The 19591-nt window shown below is 31.9% G+C and overlaps 1 protein-coding gene across 1 annotated transcript in view; it reads right to left on the bottom strand.

Annotated features, from left to right (window-relative positions):
- The window catches only part of Mdga2 (MAM domain containing glycosylphosphatidylinositol anchor 2), a 757479-nt gene that overhangs the window by 33638 nt on the left and 704250 nt on the right, over positions 1 to 19591 (bottom strand). The window contains exon 11 of the mRNA XM_047541595.1: positions 307 to 484. Within this exon, the coding sequence (XP_047397551.1) occupies positions 307 to 484 (178 nt within the window). The remainder of the gene's footprint in view (positions 1 to 306; positions 485 to 19591) is intronic.

Consider the following 19591-nt stretch of genomic DNA (forward strand, 5'->3'; position numbering starts at 1 on the left):
GCATGCAGACACACTGCAGCATAACTTGTGGGATCAAAAACAGAGAGATTATTGACATCATCACACAGGTTCAGTGTTAACTAAAGAATTATTATATATCTCAACATTTGCAAACAAATACTAAAATTTATGGTGTTAAGGTCTTTGAGTTGTTTTCGTTTTGCTTATTTTGGTCACCTGGCTGATAATTCAAAAAAATCAATATGTTAAATTTTACTTTGTATCTAAATTTGACAGCTAGTATCAAACTAATTTTACAGGTAGTTTAATATATACATAAATATGTGTAAATAAAAGGTCACTTACCACTATATTTGATCACACGAATTGTTGAATCTCCTTCACCAAATTTGGTGAGAGGAGTCAGTCGGACTTCATAAGCCTCTGGTTTAATTAGCTCAGTCAAGTTATATGTAATTAACTCTCCCTTTTGAATATTCCCATTTATTTTAATTTCCTGTTCCCACCAACGCTGCTGTCCAGCCTGGAATCGAAACAATTATATAATAATGTTCCCAGTATTTTTTCAGAGGTACTTATTATGTTCTAAGAAAATGGAAAAACAATCTGGAAGTTTATTAAATAAGTGCATTATGTTACATAAACACATTTTATTAAAGTCAGGTTTCTATAATGAGCAATAAAGTTTGCAGAAAAACTGCTGAATTATGGAAGGCAAAGTAATAGATTTAAAGGACTTAATACACTATCCAATACGAAGTAAAATTGGATAGTTCACACAAGTGTCCTTGATCTGAAAGTATGGAGAAATGTTAAATTTACTTTTTGTTTAGCATATTCATGCCATATTAGATTCTTGAATATCTGCAACTTCTTTATTATATCAACAAAAAATATGTATTATATACATAACAGTTGCTAGAATGTATTGTAGGCATTAGGGACATAAAACAAAGTAAAATGAATCCTTAATGACTTTCAGTCTATCAAAAAGAGAAAATGAATATTGAAATCCATATATAGCATAAAATGACTTCAGACTCATATATACAATGAAGAAAATATGAAAAATGATAAGATCAAGAGTGATGGGGGAACATTGGTGGGAGGAATTTTGTGTCTAGGTTATCCTTTGTAAGAAGGATGCTGGGAAGTTACATAAGATGAAAGTTAGGAACTTACCACTGGATTTGTAAGATATACAAATTGGTGCCCTTGAAATAAATGATACCAGTGGAGTAATGACGATGGAAACCCCACTGACATGTGAAAAGAAGAATGGGAGCCAGGCATGGTGGCACTTGCCTGTAATTCCAGCATCTTGGGAGGCTGAGACCAGAGAATTGTGAATTCAAAACCAGCCTCAGCAGTTCAGTGAGACCCTAAACAACTCACCAAGAACTTACCTCTAAATAAAATACAAAAAAAGGGCTGAAGATGAGGATGTAGTTCAGTGGTTAAGCACCCCTGGCTTCAATCCCAGTACAAAAAAGGAGGAGGAGGAGAAAAAGGAGGGGGAGGAGGAGGAGGAGGAGGATGAAGAGGAGGGGGAGGGGAAAAGAAGAAGAAGGAAGAAGAAGAAGGAGGAGGAGGAGGAGGAGGAGGAGGCGGAGGAGGAGAAACAAGGGGTTTCACTATACTTCCTACACTAAACAACAGAATTTCAGGCAGTTTTACAGGATTGTTTATACAATCTATTCAAGAAACGAATAATTCTGATCTTATATAAACCTTCCAGAGATTAGGGGGAAAAAACTCCTTAAATTAGTTAAATTTCACTTAAATAAAAAACCTTAAAAGCAGTACAAAAATTAATTACATACATACGTATAAACCAACTTTATCTGTGTACATTTGTAATGTAAATACATCAACTGTCATGCTACAATCCAAGTTGGTAAATCTTACAAGTAGGCAAGAATTATTTAACATTAGGAAGTGTGTTAATGTGGCTAACTATTGAAAGAAAAAGATTCAGAGAAAAATTGGACAGACTTCAACTCCTACTTATTATAAAACATTTAACAAGCTAAGAAGAGGAAGAAATTTGATTAATTGATAAATAAGACCAAACAAAAATCTATAGGACACTACACTAATAATGCTTGTGTATTAGAAGTATTTTCTTTAGAATCCCAAGTAATAAATAATATACAATGTCATTTAATCAAAATTTTACTTTATTATTAATAATGTGTAGAGTGACTGGGAAAATGAAATGAACCTGTAAGTTTATCTGTATAGAAATCTATCTTATCAACCTCTCTCTCTCTTTTCCTTTCTTCTCCCCCTCCTTTTTCTTATACCTAGATTTCATCTTCCCACCCATAGATAAGTCATATCTTTCTCTTTATTTCAGACTTATTTGAATTTCTTATTACCATTTTGTATTTTTTGTATTAAACTTGTGCATGCATATACTGCACTAGATTTGTTAATAATTCATGGATTTGTATGTTACTATAAATTATGATTTTGTTTTATTGTAAGTTATTTTGCTGGTTTATACAATTACAATTTTTAAAATTTTTCTAATAGTCACCATTGTGTGTGCACGTATAATACTCTCTCTAGAGATATATTAATTATAGTTGTCTTATAATTTGTTTTCTGCTACTTTTCATATTTGAAATACGTGGTGTCCTTCTTCATACTTTTTTCTTTGTATTTACTGGGTTTTTAAATTTTTTTTCCTTTCTTCTGACATGTTCCTGAGGGCATCGACAGTGTGGTTCACTTTTACTTTGAATGTGAAACCCTTTGGTATCCTGTGATACCGAAGAAGTGGAGAAAGTGGAGAAGATGCTGCATTGCTTTTGATGAGCCTTGGGTTTCCTTCTTGATTGCCTCAAAACTGCAAAGCATTATGAATCAAAGTTTAAGTTTGTGTGAGTTGGTGCACAGCTGAGGACAAAAGCAGTATAAGTAGGAAATCCATTTATTCATTTAGATTCCCATTTTCCTTTAGATTTGCCTGGTAATAACCTTATATATACACACATTTACATACCTATGCAAACACATACACATATATATTGTGTATGTGTGTATATATGTATGTACTCATATATTTATATATTTATTTTCTGAAGGTGAAGTAATCCTAGTTATATAACCTATACTTCTCTGTATCTGGGAAGTAAAAAATCTCAAAATATTTGTGTTATTCTCACATCTTATACAAAGAAGTCAGTCTCAGGAAGATCAAATACATAAATTTAAAAGGCAAAACACAGGTAAATATGTTTAAACATTTTTAAACAATGTGCAATATATATATATATATTAAAGCATAGCATGATACCTCCTTACTATGTACACTTTTAGGTTTTTATGTATCATTAAAATATATTTAAAAAATGTTTTTATACTACTGGGGACTTAACCCAGAGCCTCATGCATGCTAGGCAAGTGCTCTACCACAGAGCTACATCCCCAGACATTTTAATTTTATTTTGAGACTGAATTTCAGGAAATTGCTCAAACTTATAGTCCTATCTGCTTCCTGAGTCACTGGGATTACAAGCTTGCACCACCATGCCCAATTCATTTTTTTTTAATTTCAGAAAAAAATTAAAAATGAATAAATCACTTAGGAAAAATATAAGAGAATATCATTATCACCTCAGGTAATAGGTTGCTTTCTTAATCAGAAAAGTGTATATCATAAAGAAAAGCTGAAAAATTGGTTAACCAAATTTGAAATTAATATTAGATTTAAAATTTCAAGTTAAACATTTGTTCTCATCAACATTCTCCATTAAAAAGGAAAAACATAAGCCAGATAGGCGTTCTGCACACAAGACATGCAGAAACAAGAGAAAAGCTGTCTTCCAAAAATGTATTCTTGATGAATATAAAAACTGCTACAAGTTTTCAGAGCAATTTATCAATAAAAACAATGTTATTATATGAACTTTTATGTTTGGGATTAGGAATATCCATGACACAGAAGACAGAAAATGACCTAAACATCCATCATCATGGTAGAAAGATCAAATTATACGCTGTTTATAAGATGGGATACAAAATAAAGCATAGAAAAGGAACCGAAGCTGCACACATTGACACAGTTGAATTTTGAAAAAGTAATGTGATTACATTAAATGTGAAGCACACATGAGAAAAAATTTAATTTTAAACCACATATTTTGAAGAGGGATACATAGATATGTATTCAATTATAAAGAAATGCAGAGGCATGGTAAAGACTGAGTTTATGATACCAAATTATACTATGTACAAAATTAGTATGCAACTGTGAATGTCACCTACACCTTTATGTATATCTATAAATCCCTAATTAAGAAAAATATATCAATATATAGTAGGAAAACTAGTAGAATAACAGAAGGGAAACAGAAAGAAAGAAGGGGACAGGAAGGGGAAGTACTGGGGACTGAAGTGGAGCAAACTGTAGTCCATGCATGTATAATCATATCAAGATGAATCTAAATGTTATGCATAACTATCATGAATTAATAAAGACATTAAAAAATTTAAAAGCCACAAAAATGACACTGGTTATGCGGGTTAGGGAAGTGTCAAAGGAAGGTGCAATTGTGAGATGGAAACAATGAATTCAGTGATTTTGCTTTTAGATTGATGGTAGATATACAAACCATGATTTTATATATGCCTGAAATGTTTCTCTTTTATTGATGAGAATTGAAGAATGAGAATTATAGATGAGCAATTCTGAATTTTCTTGGAATGCTTTCTCCTTTGAATTCTATAACAACAGGACACTTTTTGGTCAATCCTTTTTATGTTCTTTCTGGAATCCATTTTCTGAGCTAATAATCTTTAAGATAGTTTTATTTGGTGTTTTTGATTCTTTGTATCAATGGTTCTCACATTCATACATGCATAAGAGTCACTAGGTGGCCTTGTTACTAACCAAAACACCAAGGTTTGACCACTGGAACTGTATTTCAAAGATTTCTAGAAATTTAACTTTATATTACAAAATGTAACTTTATATTTACAAATATATCCTCTCTTTCAAAGAAGTTTGAATGCATATAAACCAGAAGCTACGTATCGTGAAGCACAACTTAGTCTTACAAGATCATCTTATTAGTACCAGTAGCTACTTTGAACATTTCTACATCGATAAATTGTATGTTTAGATTAGGTAATTAATAATAAAAATAAACTACATATATTAGTCCTTATTGTGTGCCAGCTACTATGCTAATTGTTTCATACTTATTATCATATTCAATCCACCACAAATACTAGTAGGTAGAAATGTACAGTAGCTTCATTTTACAAATAAGAAAACTGAGACAGAGGGAAGGTAAAGTAACCCTAAGCAACTGTAAGGCTATACAGCTGCAGAGTGGCAGCTCCAAAATCTGTTATTCAGACTTTTTCTGGGACAACTATCAGCTTAGCATCCCCCAAACTTATTGCTCCCCTAGTTGTTCTTACCATAGTCATTATATATTTAGTTAGAATACACTTACTAAATATATATATATATATATATTTTTTTTTTTTTTTTTGGTACAAGGTAACTAGTCCGATACGACTTCTTATTAAATTTTATACTTACAGTTATCTGGTCATTAACTTTATAATGATGTGTTGAGACTAAATTCTAGAATGCAGTGTATTTATGTAACTGGTCCCCAAGGATCGTAGAGAGAAAGCTAAGTTATTTCACTGATAACTACATTTAGTCACTGAGTTTACTGGCAAACTCAGTCAAAGAATACAAAAGATATATCAGAAAAGGATATAAACCTAATTCCACAAAAGTACTTATCTTTTGTAGATAGCCATGCATAGTTAATAGTAGACACTACAAATTTTCTACCATTTCTGGAGGTTAAAAATTCTATAAAATAATGTAAATGATTATTTCATTATCTACAGATTTTTAAAAATTTTTATATGTATGAGCTAAAACCAAAGTGCTGCTATTTAAAAAGATAGAGAAAGGCAGTTTGAACATAAAACTATATAAAGAATAATTTGACCTTTTACTATAACCTAAAGATGTACATGTTTAATCAAGGTATATTTTTCTGGATGTTATGATAGGTTTAATACCACTCAATATTTGTATTACAACCCAAGGGAGAGACTGTACGTATTCTGTTGTTATAATGAGATGTTCTACTCAAGTAGTTTTAGTTGGTGGATACATTGATGTTGTTACTTATTACAAACTCCAAAGTACATAACTTCATATGTGCATTTAAAAAGCAATAAGTTTGATTCCAAGTCTTTAATTTAAAGCTGTAATGAAAGTATATACTTCAGTAGTCGGAGAAATAAGCAATTAAATACTTCATATTGTATATCAGTGAGCTGTGCAAAATGTAAAAATGGAAAACTAAATGCAATGTTTGCACATACACAAAAGAAAATGCAAAATCATTCCACTCATTGGAGGTAAAACTGCAACATCCTCAAAGAATGTGGGATCCAAACATGACTACAGATGACAGGCCCAGATCATACTTGTAAGCATGGTGATAGGAAAGCAAATATTAAAATATTTTTAAGTCAATTAAAATTCCAGTTTTAAACATCTCCCAAGATATTTGTTCCTTTCACATGATTAGGGAGTAGTCTTGAAGCCCCCAAATTATAGCCTAGGTGGCTTTTTATTAAAAGTTGTAATGCATTATTTTTATCACAGAGGATAATCAATAGGAGATTGCTGAAAAAGTCTCAGGAGAAAAAAAATACTAACTTTCCCCTTAATTTTATAAAGAACAAAATTAGCTTCTTAAAGCAAACTAAGCAAAAGTTGACAAGAGACTTTGAAATGTGAAAAGGAAAACAGCTGCCATCTTTTTTTTTTTTTTTTTTTTTTTTTTTTTTGACTGTGGCTCTTTTCAGCACTATCACAAAGTACATTAAAAATAATGGATAAGTGAGAACCTAAAAAAGAAAAGGGAATAACCAACTGAATACAAGACATATATCCAAGATTAGTCCCTTTGTTTTAATATAACTCTATAAGAAATATACTGATATTCCCTTTTTACAGGAAACTGCTATTCTTGTTTTTCAGACATAAGGCTAGGAAAAAATAAGAGCTGATATTAAATATTCAGGTATTACAAACTCTAAGTCATATATTCTTATGACTATCCCACAGAATATAAACTCCTGAAGATATATTTTTATGGGTTAAAATAAAATTCCATTGTAGTCCCCAGTAAAAGATGCAGTATTATGTTAATAACACCTTGTGGGGGAAAGGGAATAATAAGTTCCATGTCATTAAATGTACTTTATTTCTATTTTATACTAATTATTACATATTTATCCATCTAATTACATACCTTTCTTCCTTCATTTTCAAAAGTTTGAGTATTATCTTCTTCACAGTCCATGTAAATTCTTCTGAAGGGTCATTTTAACACAATTATGGAAATATTTTGCTTATCATATTTTGTTCATGATATTAACACCTTTAGCAATGGCATTGTCTTTTTTAGAAAGACAGATGTTTATTAGTTTTGATCTGTTATGTCCTTTGGAAGCTTACACTATCAGACCTAAATTAGAGTTAAGTAGCATTCCTTGAAAGTCAGCCTCAAGTTTCAACAGACTGATTTATGACCAGTCTCTCAACAGATTGCCTTGACATCTACTGATTGAAAATTGGTTGCTATCCCCCAATGTATGAGGGCAACATGCCTTGGTTTTCATTGCATTTATATTGTCATAAATGTGATAGGTCACTGCCAAGTGAGAACTGTTGTCAGCTTTCATTGTATATCAGATTGCAATAAAAAAAGTATTAGGATCCACATTTAAATCAAAATTACAAAGTGTGGTATTGCTCCAGTGTAAATAATGCAGCTGAGGTAATATAACTGACAAGTAATATTAACTCTTTTATAAGTCTAAAGAGCTAGTTAGGTACATTCATTATTTGAAGAGGGCACAAACCATAATTTTCTTGCTATTGCTATCTACAAATTGAAATTTATAAAATATCTGGAAATTCCTGATTCCATATGTAAGACTCAGAATACAACATGAAATTGCTGAGTAGTAGAGAGCTATACTAAGTAGCAATTAGAGAAAGTACCAATTCCATAACCACATGTTTGCATCTTCTATAAAAAGAAATGTTCTTATATTTAAGACTTGAAAGTCGTCTCAATTCTGATGACAGAAAACTAATTCTTGCCAATTCAATTTAAAATCTATATGTTTGAGATTTTGACTTGATAAACCAGGTTTTAAATTCAATTACTCTGAGCACCAAGTAGTACCTAGAACAGTACTTAAGTGGGGGCAGCACAATGGCCAGCTTCAGTGCATCTCAATCTGGTGGTGTAAGGGGTATTTACTGCTTGGGATTCCTATTGAAATTCTCTCAGATTTAGTCAACTTCTTCTGGTCTTCCTTGCTGTCTTCTGGCATCTAACATTTGTTTATTGTGTTGTTGAAGCTGCCTGGGCCCTTGGTGAGTAGTTCCTTTCAGTCTATGTCTTTCTTGGGCAAATCATAAGTCCTTTAGGTCTAACAGCATTATCTCTGCTCTTTTTCAGATATTTGCTGGATCCTGTCTGCTTCTCTAGTATCACAGAGTAGCAAAGAACTAACCAGATTCGATTCCCTGAAAAATCTAACTCTGTTTACCCTATTATGCTGCTCAAGAATTCCCAAGCAGAAACCAAAGCTACTAGGCAAGTCTTTAAATCATCCTTAATGTATAGGTTGGGAAGCAAGCCATTCTTCCACCATGAAGAGAGAATTAAGTGCCTTTCTCAGGGATAGTTCCTGGACTCACTCTGTTGCTCTTCTCTTCCTTTTAATAACATATTTCCCTCTACCATAACTGGGGACTCTGTATTTGTACTAGTAACTTCATTCAGTGTTTTTATTCCTGACATACAGAATTTCAGAGCTCAACATTTTTTTCTACCTCAATCATGTTCTGCTTACTTCCACCACCTTGACCTCCATTTGGCTAAAGCTGGCACTTTCAAGACTATATTTTTTACTTAAATTTTATAAAATCTATTCAAAACTTATTTGACATCTGTTTTGTTTTGTGCAGGTATTTGCAGATTTTTCTTCCCATTCTTGGTCCATAAACCTTGGCCATCTCTCTTGTAATTTTAAATAACGAAGGAGCAGTTGATCAAGAAACAACAATAATAAAACAATACATTTGTTAGTATTTCAAATTCCAAACAGCTTCTTGCAATCAAACATTTTAACTTATATAGTAAACTGTGGTCAATTGCTGAGTATCTTGATAATAATTCCCTATAGCATTTCTTATTTATATTTGTTTTAGCAATATTTACTTAATTATGAAACAAAACGAAAACATACAGCCCTCAGGTAAAGACAGCCTTAAGTGGTTTCATAACTTCACTGAATTTCCCAATCTTTTGTATTGTTTAGAAAGTTTTCTTCCTTTGCCTCTCTTAGTGAGCCACTGGTAAATGAAGGGATGTAAACTAGATGAGCTGGCCAAAGACCCAGCAAATATCACTGGTAGATAAAAGAAAGATCTTGCAAACAAATTTTAGGGATATTTTAAGGAAAAAAAAAAAAAAACTTAAGCGTTAGGCACACATCTGTGACAACCTAGTGACAACCTATGTTCTTGCTCAGTGAACATAGGAATAGAAATAATAGAAATAGCTGTACACACCTATAATCCCAGTGGCTCAGGAAGCTGAGACAGGAGGATCACAGATTCGAAGCTAGCCTCAGCAACTTAGCTGAGGTGGTAAGCAACCTAGTAAGACCCTGTCTCTAAATAAAAAATAAAAAGGGCTGGGGATGCGGCTCAGTGGTTAAGTGTCATTGGGTTCAATTCCTAGTAACAACAAAAACAACAAAAAGAAAGAAAGAAGGGAAGAAAGGAAGGAAGGAAAAAAGGAAGGAAGGAAGGAAAGAAGGAAGGAAGAAAGAAAGAAAGAAAGAATAAATACAGATAAAGTAGAAGAAAAATAAATAAATAAATAAATCTCCCTAAATATGTCAAAGGTGATGTGATAAAGTTAAAGATGCAGTTCCAGGAAAATGAAGAAAAATATTAGAATAGAATTTTGACAAAAGGTGGTCCTTTAATATGTGCAAAATGTCTTGCTTCTGCAATAGCTAAAATATAAGTGAAAGTGTTGCAAATGGGCCAACATTTTACAGTCTGTAATGTTTAGTACAAATTGTTAGAGGACCTAACTTCACATTCCAATTATGACAGTCTGAAGTATATTATAAGTGCTGTATGGCAATAATTTAAATATGGTTAATAATTATTGAGTGATTATTATAAACTGGGATCTGTTATGAACCAGTTTAGTTATTAACAATCTAATCCCAAATAGGTCAATGAGGTAGCTAGTTAATTCTTACATTCTTATAATTTAACCCATTCTATTAAAATGTATAGACATTTATTTCTTAATATAAAATTTTGGTCAGAAGTAAAGTAATAAAAGTAAAGAGAAAAAGGTTAAAGTTTATATCTTTGGAGCTAAATAGAACAATGTTCAAATGAATTTTGCTATTCTCCCATCTTCCTGTCTCTTCACATGACTGTTTTATGTCCTTTGAAACATTTGAAATCTAATTAAGAACACTAAGCTTAGGTGTTACGGTGTGGATATTAGGTGTTCACCAAAAGCTCATGTGTGAGACAATGCAGGAAGGTTCAGAGGTGAACTGTTTGCTTATGAAAGCCTTCTCACAATTAGTGAATTAATACCCTGATAGGGATTAACTGAGTGGTAAGTGAAGGCAGGTAGGGTGTGACTGGATGAGGTAAGTTTTTGGGGGTGGGCCTTTGGGATATGTATTTTTATCCCCAGTGAGTGGCGTGTCTCTGTCTCTGCTTTCTGATTGTAGTGTTCTGAGTTGTTCTCCACCACACACTTCTGCCATGATGTTCTGCCTCCTCTCAGGCCCCAAGGAATGGAACTGGCTGTCTATGGACTAAGACTTCTGAAATTATGAGTCCTAAAATTAACTATTTCTCCTCTAAAATTGTTCTTGTGAGGTCTTTTGGTCATAGCAGCAAAAATGTTGACTAAAACATTAGGAATGCTTGAAGAAATTCTTTTCTAAATTTAATTTGCTGAACATGTTTATGTTAAGTTATAGTAGTATTTTTTTGTTTTACATAGTTAATTAGTAACAATTTCGAGAAGAATTATAACCATGATTACAAGCAAACACATTAGTAATATTGTTTAAATACATTACTTGGCCTCTCATGTGATGATGAAGCTTCAATAAATGATCTTTATTTTGTTTAGAAAAGAACAGTTTCTTTTTGTTTAAAGAATAGGACAAACATAAATTTTAATAACTACAATTTCATTATCCAAAGGATTCTCTGATTATTGGATATTTTTAATAATGAAACTTCAAGTTTTGTTATAAGCATTCTATAATTATAGAAAAGCATTTTAAGACTTAAAAATGGAAAAACAATTTTAAACTTTTGCAAACTTCCTATCTAAACTTAAACAAAAAAATGCATCAAGGAGTAGAACGTAATGCAGGTGGCTTTGAGTCAGAAAAACTGTACTTAGGTCATGGTCAGGCTAATATAACCCTACCTGTAGGAAGTCTCAAGATAAAAGTGATAGTTACATTAAAAAGGGCGGATGAGCTTCTTTTAAGAAATATAATGGAAAAAATAAGATTACAGAGCAATAGCAACCAAGCCAGCATGCAATTGGCATAGAAACAGACATTTAAACAAGTGGAACAGAATAGAGAGAAATAAACTCAAGCATACAGAGCTAACCAACTTTTAAAAAAATCTTTTACAGACTGCATTTTGATTCATTGTATACAAATGGGGTACATCACTTCAGTTCTATAGTTGTCCAGTTTTTGAAGGTCACCAAAAAGATACAATGAAAAAAAATTTAAGATAGTCTCTTCAATTCACAGGATTGGACAAACTGGAATTTAACATGCAAAAAAAAAAAAAAAAACAAAAACTGAACCTGGGTAATTATATCATCTATAAAAACAATTAAAAATTGATTGAAGTCCTAAAACATAAAACTTGAACCCACAAAAGTCCTAAAAGGAAACAGGAGAAAAGTTCCTTGGTATTGGTGTTGGCAAGGACTTTTTGGATGTCTCACAAAAATCACCAGGCAATATAATAAAGATTAAATTGTGAATACATAAAACTATCATGTGCAGCAAAGGAAACAATAAACAAAATGGAAAGATTTGGCAAGGACATTTGTAATCCATATATCAAACTAAAGGGTTCATATGTAAATTGTGTAAGGAATTCACATAACTCGATAATTAAAATGAAAATAAGCCCAAATAATTCAACAAAAATGTGGCCAAAAAAAATGGCTTGAACAGACATTTCTCCAAAGAATGAATAAAAGTGGTCAAGAGGTATAAGATCACTAATCACATACAAATCAAAACTACAGGAGCTATTATGACACAGCTGTTAAGATGGCTACTATCCAAAAGACAAAAGATAGCACTGGCAAGATTTTAGAGAAAAAGAAATAATTACATGCTACCAGCAGGAATGTAGATTGGTGCAGCCACTGTGAAAACAATATTGAGGTTCCTAAAGAAGTTACGATAGATCATATGTCCTAGAAATCTCTTTTCTGAGTATACGCTGAAATGAAGTGCAATCACCACCTGGTGGTACCTGCATATCAACATTCATTGCAGCATTATTCATGATAGTTGAGATATGGAAACAACCCATTTCCATTAATGGATGAACTGATAAAGTAACATTGATACCTCTCTCTCTCTCTCTCTCTCTCTCTCTCACGCACACACACGCACACACATAATGTAGGGAAAGATTATTTAACCTTTAAAAGGAGATCCTGATATTTGTAACAACATGGATGGACCTAGATGACATTATTCTAAGTGAAATAAGACAAAATTAAAATGTTACATGATGTCACCTACATGTGGAATCTTAAATATCTAAAATGGAAAAAAAAATCAACCAAATACTTGCAGCACAGAAAGATGGTCACCAGGGTCAGGAGCATGTAGAAATATGAGAGACGAAGGTCAAATGATATGCAAAGTCTTAATTATGTGGAACAAATAAGCCTAAAGATCTGATGTATGACATGAGAATAATAAATAATAATGTGTTGTATACTGGAAATTTGCTGGACACATAGATACACACATATAACTACGTGAGATGATGAATATGTTGAATTGCTCAACTATAGTAACCATTTTACTATAAATATCAAAACATTATATTTTATTCCTTAAATATGTGCAATAAAAACACATTAAAATGTATTAACAGTATGTTCACATTTTAATAAGGTGCTTCTTTACTTATGATGTGGCTATGTCCCAATAAACACTTATAAACTGAAATAGTGTAAGTCAAAAACATTTAACATAACCTAGCCTACCTAATGTCATATTGAGGAACAGAGCATACTATAGAGGATAGCTATTTACCCTCATGATCTCATGGCTCGGTTCCCTGCTGCATTTGACCATCATGAGAGAGTATCATATGGAACATTGCAAGTCCAGAAAATGATAAAAAGTCAGGGTTTCAAATGAACATATATCTCTTTTGCACCATTGTAAAGTTGAAAAATCATAAGTAAAGCATCCTAAGTCATGTTCTATTGTTCTGAAATTAAATTTCTAGAAAGAAAGTTAACAACTGTACTGTTCTTTGTACAAATGTAAATACCTAAAGAGATTGAGTTTATTTATTTACTATTTTCTTCTATGATTGTGTACAAACTATATTTTTAAGCTCTTTCCAATTCACTGTAACCCCAACTAGTAGGGTGCCTAAGTGATCACTTCTGTGTAATACATTCAGTCCTTAATTCCACTACTGAACATCAGATAAGCTAATTTTTTTAAAGATGCACTTGATTAATCTTTCCCAATTTGTGGAACTACAGTTTGGGATAATGTTTTGAAATCTCAACTGAAGTATTTTTGTTTAGTAAAAAGTGTAAAAAAATAGTTACCAACATTTTTAGGACTCTTTATTACCAGTCTTTTGCTCCAGATTTTACACATTATTTTAATGTACTCTTCCAAAAATTCATTGACGTTAGTATTGTTATCTTTATTTTCTCAGTTGAAGAAACTGAATAACACTCTCAGATCATACAGTTGGTAAGAAAGAGATGATATGGGAACCCAAAACTGGCCAATTTCAAGACCACCCTCTTAATTTTAATCATGATTCTTCATTTCCTATTTTTACATTTAATGTGTTGTTTTCATAATTCTTCCTGGACAATATGAACTTTATTCATATTCCCTTGGAAAAATCATAATGAATTTTTCCACATGGAAGACCTAATTATGTTTATATAGTAAAGGGAGATAGACTAAGAAATCAATCTATCTTCAGGGGAGGGTTAATCCTTGTTATGGTTTTGATATTATACCCACAAATACTCATGTTTGTGACAATGCAAGAAAGGTTAGAGATGAAATGATTGGGTTATGAGAACCTTAACCTAATCAAAGCTTGAATCCCCTGATAGGGATTAACTGGGTGGTGATTATAGGAAGGTAGTATGTGGCTAAAGGTCATTAGGTCATTAGGTCATTAGGTCATTAGGGTTTATATTTTATCTCTAGAGAGTGGACCTCTCTCTGCTTCATGGTGCCATGTCCCCAGAAGAGGGGTCAGGTATTTTGGTAAAAGCAGCAAAAAGCTGATCAAAACAGTTCTTCAAAAAGCTTTTGATTCTGTGAGACCTACGAGTTTAAGTGAATTCCAACTCTATTTTGGAATTTCATTTAAGTAGTCCACAAATATTTACTCTGTTTATGCTGACTCTATACTCATAACTGTTACAAAAATCAACAAGTGACAGGATATAATATACTGTCTCAGGAAAGAATATGTCTGAAAATTGACATATCCCTTCAACCATGTATTTATGACTTCCATTTGTTAAAACAAAACAACATTGAAAACCACCCAAGAAACTATGTATAACAGTAAAAGTACTCATTTTTAGCAATTCTGATAAATTACTATGAAAGAAAAACATGTATCCTATCAAGTTTGGAAATAAAACAAGTATAATCATTTTCTTACCATGCTGGGATCAGCAGATGAAAGGACACCTCAACCTAAAGATTAATTTGCTATAGATTTCAAGCCTGATAAATTGGAATTAAGCAATTCAGTCAGCATTCTTTTTCATAAGTTATATTTTCCAGAAAGTACAAATGAATGAGTAGTTAGATTTTGAGTATTTAGGGGTTTTAGTTTTGGTAATCTTGATCTCTCTGATGTAAAAGAGATACTAATTCCTTAATTTTTACAAATAGATAGCTATACCTCTTTACATCTATAAGATATGTTACTATTGCTAAATTTTGGATTTATTGCTAATAGTCTTATATTTTGATCCTAAAAATGCCACCTGTATCTTCCACACTTCATTGATAACTTCCTTTGTAATGAACTTCTTCTTTCTGGTGAATTATGATTACTACCCATCCTGCATATTGCCACTAAAATAATTTAATTTTATTCAGCTCAAATTGTTTGAGTGATTTGTTTTGTAACGTATTTATAATAATAGCCAACATTATTGAATACCCATCATTACTTTAATGAATAATGCAATTTAAGCTAATAGAAATCTATAATGTTGCCACAGATATTGTCTATATTTGCAAGCTATTTTAGCTTGATACTGCTTAAATCGATACCAATTTGTACAATCAATATGGCACTCACAGGGAGAAATCTCAGGTTAGTATACTCTCACTGATTTTATATGGCAGAACACACTGATGTGCAAATTTAAATACATTGGTTTATTATAGTTTAATTCATTCACTAACAGTGCTTAAAATTAATCATCAGTGTTCAAAATTACAGACTTAGAAAAATTTTAAAAACAATACTGTTCAATGAATAGAGATTAGTATCACATGACATGTTTTTATTTAAAATGTCAATAATATTCTCTTTTCATGGAAATCATCACATACATTTACTGATAATTTATATATTCATTCAAAATCATCTAACTTGGGTTGGCATGATAAATAAAAATAATGAGAAACCCTGCAGGTTTTTGTATTATATCAATATTAAAATTAGGTGTGAAATGAAGAGCAAACAAGAACATAGCTTATGTAATTTCAAACACTGTAAATTTTTTTTTTTAATTTTAGAAAATTAAGAATTCTAAAATCCGGAGCTGGGGTTGTGGCTCAGTGGTAGAGCACTTGCCTGGCATGTGTGAGGCACTAGGTTCGATTCTCAGCACCACGTATAAATAAATAAAATAAAGGTCCATTGACAACTGAAAGTATGTTTAAAAAAAAATTCTTAAATCCCCTGAAATATAAAATCTTACATTCTTTAAAGTGATTTTCATGGCCAATGAGATATAACAACTTTTTTCTTAATGAATGTAAAGGATGATGCAGCTAATCTATTCCCAGTTTTCTTGCTCTTTAGTAAAAGAACCCAATTTTAGTGGTGTTATATTCCTTAGCATCATTTTAAATTTGCTTCTGGGAAGGCTGCTACAGCATGCCTAAACAACTGGGAAGGGTTTCTTTTCAAATAGTCTACTTTGTATGCTGTTTTTACTCTTGATTCTGGCCTGGGATTATATTAGATCATCAGAAAACCTCAAGCATGAATGTCAAGCACACAATTAAAAAAAAAAAATTAAAAAGCTGTTACCTCAGGTTCTTGATAATACAGTGTAGCACCATGTCAACAATGAACCACTATTATCTAAACTAGTATTTGTGAAAAAGAAATAAACATCAATTTTATTTAAGTTTCCATTATTTCATTATTTTCAGTTATATATGCCTATATGTAATTTTACTTTATTGATAGTGATATTAACAACTGGTTATTGAGCTTACTATATATAAATTATAAAATGAATTTTTCTAGAAATTTTTAATAAATTACATTATAGTTTTGTCAACATCTTCTATCAGCTTTGTTAACATTATCTTCTATCAGTTTGCAAATTCCAATTTAAGATACATCAAAGTAAAAATAATACTAGGTCTGTTGCACTTAGCAATTGCACAGAAATACTGTATAACAACCATCCAGAAATTCTTGTTGGTACACAGTAACAAGCATGTACTTCTTGCTTGTGCACTTGCAAATTGTCTGAGACTCAGCTATTCCAAGCTGGATTCCATTGACCTTCTTTCTAGTAAAGGATATTCAACTTTTTAGTAACAACTACTGAAACTTATTTATCAGCAGTCTCTTGTTTAAATAAAAGAAATAAATTTTCCCACAAAAGGGTACCAAAGAAATTGATAATTGAGGTAACCATGATGACAATGCAAAGTAGGCGTATTTTAACTTTTTCAGAAAATCCTAGTGTATTATGCATGTTCATCCATATATGAAATCCATATCTATATTATTGTTTTCAAACATCGTATTTCATTTGTATTTATTAGTCTAAGATCACAATCTACTGAATTATGCCTATGCTTACATATTATTATAATTTCATGCAATAATCTATATTACTTTCAATTTCCAGAAAAAAATTTAATCATCAAACTGTTCTCAAAATATTACTTTGGAAAACAAATAGAAATATATCTATTGTATAGAATATATCTATTCAGCAGAACATATCTATGTAAAGTATATATTCAGGTCATTTGATATTTTGAATAGCAAATATTTATACTATTCTGTTTTAATGAAAAATACTGTACAACATCATTGATTTATTGACTAATTGAAAATCATCTATTGAAAGCTTACTATTTAAACAAATTATCAGTCTTTGTTCTTACAGAGTTTGAAGTCTAACCTACTACCTGCCTCACTGAGTTGTTGTGAGGATTAAAATATTTAACACATGTAAGGCACTTAAAAATATTTAACACAAAGCAGGCATTATATAAGTCTTAAATCATACAGTAATATCTTCTATCACTACTACTATTTTGACTACCATTACTGAGTGGCAATTGGTATGTGTTTGGAAAGGATGCAGTGAGAGATTAATATAATTATCACTCAAATATAATTATAAATTAGAATATATAACAAATAAGATGGAGACCTTGATAAGGGACAGACAGATGTGAGTGGTAGGAACATGAAGTTAAGGGAATCATTCTATAAAATGGACCCACTTTCCTGACCCTCACATGCTTTCTTTTCCAAGAAGCAATTTACCTGCCCCGTCTGGCTTAAGTGGACAGGATATATCATATTCCTCAACAAACTGTTATCTGTAGGAGAAATACATGCCAGAAATAATGTCAATAAGAGGAACCCAAGTTACTCTGAAGGGGAAGACTTTGTGACCCTTTTAAGAGACCAGATCCTGGAACTCAGAGAAATAAGGATAATTCCTTCTAACCATAAAAATCTGTAAGAATTTATGGTTAAGTATTCAATTAGAACTGATCAACATGGGCCACAGTGACCTAGAGTTGTCATGACAGTGGGAGTTGAAAGTCTGATATCATCCTACTGTCAGTCAAAAATCGAGAGGTGAATGTGCATGAGACTCTGGAAGGTTTTCTGGTATCCCCAGTAAAACTGGAGTACAGGAGAGTCACCCTGGCCCTCTCTTCTCTGAGAGGTTCCAGTCTCTCCCTTGAGAGTGTTCCCTTTACCCTTTCCTATTCCTTCTAAGGAAATTCATGCCTATTGAGTGATATGTCTGAAATCTTTCTGATTTGTTCACAATAATCAGGGTTTGAAAGGAGTAGGTAGGGGAGATCTTCTGACTGACTCAGAAAAATCTGTAAAAATCTGTAAAAATCTGACTTAACATGGGGTATTTTAGTCATCTGGATCTATTTCTATAAATTAGAAAATTTATCAAAATAACTGATAGCTTGATGTGGGGTGGAGGAAGCATTAAAAATAAATTGTATAGGATAGGCCTGTAAGACTGGATAGGGGGTACGTAGTGAGCCTCTGCAGAAAAATGAAGTATTTCATCAAGGTCAGACAACTAATTAAGAACAAAGTGTGTCAATCACTTTAATTAGACAGATGGCATCAACAAAAGTATTGGAACAGGATAAGAAACTCATCTTAGAATAAACAAAGTTAGGATTTAATTGTACATAATTCAGTTCTCAATAAAAAGGAAATCTTACAACCTTTTTTATTCTCCCAAAAATCTAACACTAAAGCTATAAGAAGACAAGGAGATTGATCATTGCATACACACACACACACACACACACACACACACACACAAAGATGACTGTATATGCATACAACTGGTGAACACTGATTAAACCAACATCAATTATACCAACATCAATTGTCTCGGTTTTGACAACGTACAGTATTTGTGCAGGATTTTGGTTTGGGGTGGTGGAGGGGCTCATTGAACTTCCTTGTACATTTCTTTGTAACCTCCTATGAATATAATTATTTCAAAAATAAAAGTTTAAAAAATGTTAAATGACTTTATGTTGAAAAAGCTTGTAAATTACTAAATGGATAAAGGAGAGTGGGAAAAATACACATATACACAAAAAGGTACCTAAACTTGTTATAGTAAAATTTAAATTTGTTATAGTAAAATTTAAGATTTAATTTAAGATAAAATTTAAAATTGAAGATAGCCTCTTCAACAAATGTTGCTGGGAAAACTGGAAATCCACATGGAACAGA

This window comes from Sciurus carolinensis, chromosome 2, assembly GCF_902686445.1.
Source record: "Sciurus carolinensis chromosome 2, mSciCar1.2, whole genome shotgun sequence".
In the NCBI taxonomy this organism is placed as follows: domain Eukaryota; kingdom Metazoa; phylum Chordata; class Mammalia; order Rodentia; family Sciuridae; genus Sciurus; species Sciurus carolinensis.